Source organism: Prunus dulcis, chromosome 6 (assembly GCF_902201215.1).
Source record: "Prunus dulcis chromosome 6, ALMONDv2, whole genome shotgun sequence".
Classification (NCBI taxonomy): Eukaryota; Viridiplantae; Streptophyta; class Magnoliopsida; order Rosales; family Rosaceae; genus Prunus; species Prunus dulcis.
The window spans coordinates 15,283,417-15,288,198 of record NC_047655.1 but is presented as its reverse complement, the minus strand read 5'-3'; the positions used below and the strand labels follow the sequence as shown (position 1 = coordinate 15,288,198).

Sequence of the window (4,782 nt, the reverse complement as noted above, 5' to 3'; positions counted from 1 at the left end):
GGTTGGTTACAGTGAATTGGTGGTTTAAAACCGCCGGTTCTTTTTGTGTCATAAAAATCCAATCTTGCACATTTTAGACCTAATTTTGATGCTTCTTTTGAAGCCTTTTGATTTCAAGCATACTTTAACCCAAAAATATAAATTCACAACCTAAATAAATAAATTCACAACCTCAACTTCTCAAGCATTCACAACCTAAAGAAAATTAAAGTTACAATTCCAAGCATTCCAATTAAAGTTAAACTTCTCAAGCATTCCAATTCCAAATCCTTTAAAGTTACGAATCAAAAGGAAAATGCAATGAAAAATGAATTAAAGTTACAACCCAAAGGAAAAATCTAATTCAAAGTTAATTAAAGTTACAAACTAAAAGGAAAATGCAATGCACCAATGTTATAAACTCAAGTGTTGGTGGTGGTGAATGGATTTGAAGGACCCCGTTGTGTTGTTTGAGCACCAACGCTATCTACAAAATGCAATTTTTTTAAAAAAAAAAATATAGTTGCTGTTTGCGGTAATCGCAAGTTTTGAAAATCAAATACCGTAACCGCAACCGCAAATGCGATTCGGTTCTTCATACCGCAAATGCGATTCGGTTTCCCGCGATTGCAGTTCCATAGCGGTAAATTGTCGGTTGGTTTTTGCCATTTTTTGGTTTTTCGATCTAAAATGCCACCCCTAGGCGTGACAGGAATATCTTTTCCATCTGGCATAATGTCACTGCAATCCTAGGTTTTAAAGCCATGAATGACGCTTCAGATTCCTTCTTACTACATAACCATCTAATAGTTGCACTTAGCTCAAGCAATACAATAATAACAACTTTTGGTAATATCTGTCGTATTGCAAGGGGCAGCAGCTATTGCATTATAATATGATAGTTATGACTTTTCATTCCGTGTATTTTCCTCTCATTCCCATTAACACATCTAGACAGATTTGTAGAATACCCATCAGGAACTCTCACATTGGCCAAGACTTTCACAAAACATTGTTTTTTCCCTTTTCCTCATGTCAAAAAGTGCTGGATAAAAAACTTCCTTACCTTTCCCATTTATGTAAAGGTGGTGTTTTTTGCTTATATTCAAAATTTGAAGGTCCTTACGAGCTTTTATTCCATCCTTTGTCTTCCCAAGAATATTTAACAATGTACCTAAAATATTTTCTCATTTATATAAAGGTCTTTACGAGCTTTTATTCCCTCATGCAATGCGGGCACGCTTTCTTCCCCTTCGTGCTCCATCCTGAAAGAATGGCATAGGCAGGAAAGTCATTAATCGTCCATAACAATGCAGCATTCATTGTAAAAGTTTGGTTGGCAACCACATCAAACGTCTTAATACCAACCTCCCACAACTCTTTCAACTCATCGATTAACGGCTTCAAATACATCGAGGCAAATTATAAACTGACAGTACAACATGCCATGTACTATGGGGTTTGCTCATATTTGAAAAAGGATTAAACCCGTCACTGGTACGTTGCATATCCCGAAGAAAATTCAGGGTATAAGGAATCTAAATGCTTTCATGCATGAGAATCTGATGGGTGCCTCATGAATCCATCTTTAGGACATTCGGTTGCATGCCATCTTATATATTCAGTGGTATACTTCAACGTAAACAATCTTTGCAACCTTGGTTTTAATGGAAAGTACCGAAGAACTTTAGCTGGAACCTTAGCTGATATGTTCTTACTCGAACAACCTCCCACAATATTGACTTTGTACCTTGAAGCACCACAAAGTGTACACTCAGTCAAGTCTAATATATCTTTCTAAAGTAGCATACAATCATTAGGGCAAGCATCAATCCTCTCAACTGTGAGTCCCAACTCCCTCTGGCAAACAATTGTTTAACCAATTGTAATAGCATTGTAAAGACATTATCGCTCATGTTCCTTAAACGTTTAATCTGGAACAATCTTACGACATAATACAATTTCTTATATTTACGCCTAGGGTACAACTCCATGTTTGTTTCTTCAAGTAACTTATAAAACATTTCAGCCTCATGTGTTTGGCCATCAAAGATAGGTGGCTCTCTCGAAGTCCCAACAGTTTCTCCAATTATTGGTTGCACAAAGGCTTTATTGAGAAAACCATGAATGTCTTCTATACCAACTTCTTCATTGTGAACTGATTCTATATCCTCTTAGAATGGTAAATCTGTCATGGGCTCTCCACGATGCCTCCAATGGCCATTCATATATGTGGGATCCATTCCTTTTTCTATAAGATGCAGTTGGATGATGTTTCTTTCATAGCGATAACGCTTACAACATTTGAAAGCCCACTTTGGTAAAGACGTCATTTAAAAAGATTCTCATTTTATCTGCATATTCCTTACAATTTCTCCTCAAATGTACCAAACTTTTATACATAGGTCACCTAATATTGAGTGCGAGGCATCAAATATAATTATTCCTCATAGATCATCCCTCATACTTACTATCTATAAATTCTTATCAAGTTGGTCAATTTATTATCCATTGGATGACCCTCGTTACCCTCTACTTCAATTCACTAGCAAAACCAAATTAAAATAACAAAAACCTGAGTCTAAAGAATATATTAAAATTGCACATTCATTCAACTGAAGTCTGGGGGCCAGAGTTTGCGTTGTCTAGTGCTCACGTCCTGCTGCGGAGAGCTCTTTCCCTGCTCATAGGGCATCTCTGTCTACGTAAGAGCAACGACAGTGACGGGCTCATGACTCTCCAGGGTTTGGCATCGCGTTTTGTGAAGGTTTTTGGGTGAGATTTAGAGTGGGCTATGGAGGCGTTGGAAGATATCATTCAAGGATTTACCACTAACCTGACGATCTTGGAGGCAGAGGCTTTTGAGATTGTAGGCGTGGATGAGCTGACTAAATTGAAGGCTGATCATTTTCTTTTGGTTGGTCACTTACTCACAGCCAAGCCTTTCCATAAGGACGCGCTGTTTGGTACTATGAAGAATATCTAGCGTACACAAGAAGATGTCACGGCGGTCCCCATGGATGCACTTGAGAGGTTTTTGTTCTCCTTCAAGTCTAATCTTGATTGTAGAAGAGTGTTGAGGAGTTCTCCTTGGACTTTTGATAAGGCCCTGTTGTTGCTTAAGGCAATAGATAGTTGTGTTGATCCAAGGACAATTACTTTGGATACCCATAACTTTTGGGTAAGGGTTAGGCGTATTCCCCTCTTGTTTCTGACTCCAGCAATGGGTGAAAAATTGGGCAACTACCTTGGATCTTTCATCATGGTGGATCACAAATTGAATATGGATTGTTTGGGTAGTTTCTTGCGCATCATGGTAGGGTTGAAGATATCGGAGCCCCTGAAGCGTAGTGTTACGCTTCGTTTAGCACTTGATGAATCGGTAAAGCTGTACGAGATAGAGTATGAACGGCTGCCTTATTTTTGTCTGTATTGTGGTAGATTTGACCATGTAGGTTCAAACTATGAGATGAAACAAAAAGGGGATATTACTATGGAACAATATGGGTTGTGGAAGACTATACTCAAAGATGTTTTTTGTATTAGGTTGGTGAACAGTTTGACAAGGAACCGGGTTGGATTAGGGGGGACGAGACACAGTTAGAAAATTATGCTTCAAGGTGGTAGGCGTTGTTCACCCACCCCAAGCAATAGGAAATGGCCAAGGAGAGACAACCATGGAGGAAGATGGTTTGGGAAGTGATCCTGTGCTACGTCTATTCAAAAAGAGACAATTTTCTAGTGAAGGTGAAGGCTATACCACTACAGCATCGATGGGGGAGGGGCTGGGTGAAACTCATAAGGGTTTATCGGTGAGCGTTGAGGGATTAAGAACCTAGGAGGTACTGACAGAATTGCCAGAGACTAGGACTGTGGAGAAGGCGTTGGTAGACTGCGTCGATGTCGAACAACAACTAGGATTATCTTTGTTCTCTAAGGGTAAAGAGTAGATAGGCAGTAAGGGGGCCTTATGATGGATGGTGATCGAACGAGAAACAGGCCAACAAAAGGATACAGGCCACGTAGAGGTGATGGATGAGAGAAAGGAGAAGTGCAGTTACAAAAGAAAAAGACGAGTCAAGATGGTCAATCCATGATGGATCTCTGGAATTACGCTCATCATGAGCAATGATGATCTTATGCTGGAATGTTTGTAGTCTGGGCAATCCACGAACATTTCGGGCTCTGAGATTCCTTCTTAGACACAAAAAGCCTCGGGTAGTTTTCCTATTTGAAACAAAAAAAAACTGCTCGTCAAATGGAATACATTCAATGGTTGCTAGGTTGGGCTAGTTGCTTTAGTGTGGGCACAGTTGGCTTGTCCGGGGGGCTTGGCCTCCCTTGGCAACATAGGGTGGATATAACGATTTGATCTTCATCGCTAGGTCATATTGATGCCATCATTGGCGGTTTGGAGCTAACTGCATTTAGGTTTACTAGTTTTTATGAAAACCCAGATATGAGGCTACGCAAGCATTCGTGGGATCTATTACAATGGATTGCAGATGATGTGACTGGCCCATGGCTGGTGGGTGATGATTTTAATGAAATCATTGTGGCACTTGAGTATTTAGGCCGTCGATTTCGGGCTATGTCACAGATGAGGGATTTTGGTGCAGCTCTTGAGGATTGTGGTCTGTTGACGGTGGGTTTCAGAGGGTATAAACTTACTTGGTCCAACCGATGGAAAGGTGGTGGCAATGTTAAGCTACATTTGGATAGGATGGTGGCGAATGATTTAATGTTTCTAGCTTTCCCGGATATGCTTACCCATCATCTTAATTCTGTGGTATTGGACCATAT

The 4,782-nt window shown here is 40.0% G+C and overlaps 1 protein-coding gene across 1 annotated transcript; it reads left to right on the top strand.

The window, feature by feature from the left end:
- The first annotated feature begins 2,995 nt into the window (after positions 1–2,995).
- LOC117630346 (uncharacterized protein At4g02000-like) lies at positions 2,996–3,606 on the top strand. Its single transcript, XM_034363083.1, has 2 exons — positions 2,996–3,430; positions 3,526–3,606. Exons 1-2 carry the CDS (start codon positions 2,996–2,998, stop codon positions 3,604–3,606), a joined length of 516 nt encoding a protein of 171 aa, XP_034218974.1.
- The last annotated feature ends 1,176 nt before the right edge of the window (positions 3,607–4,782 follow it).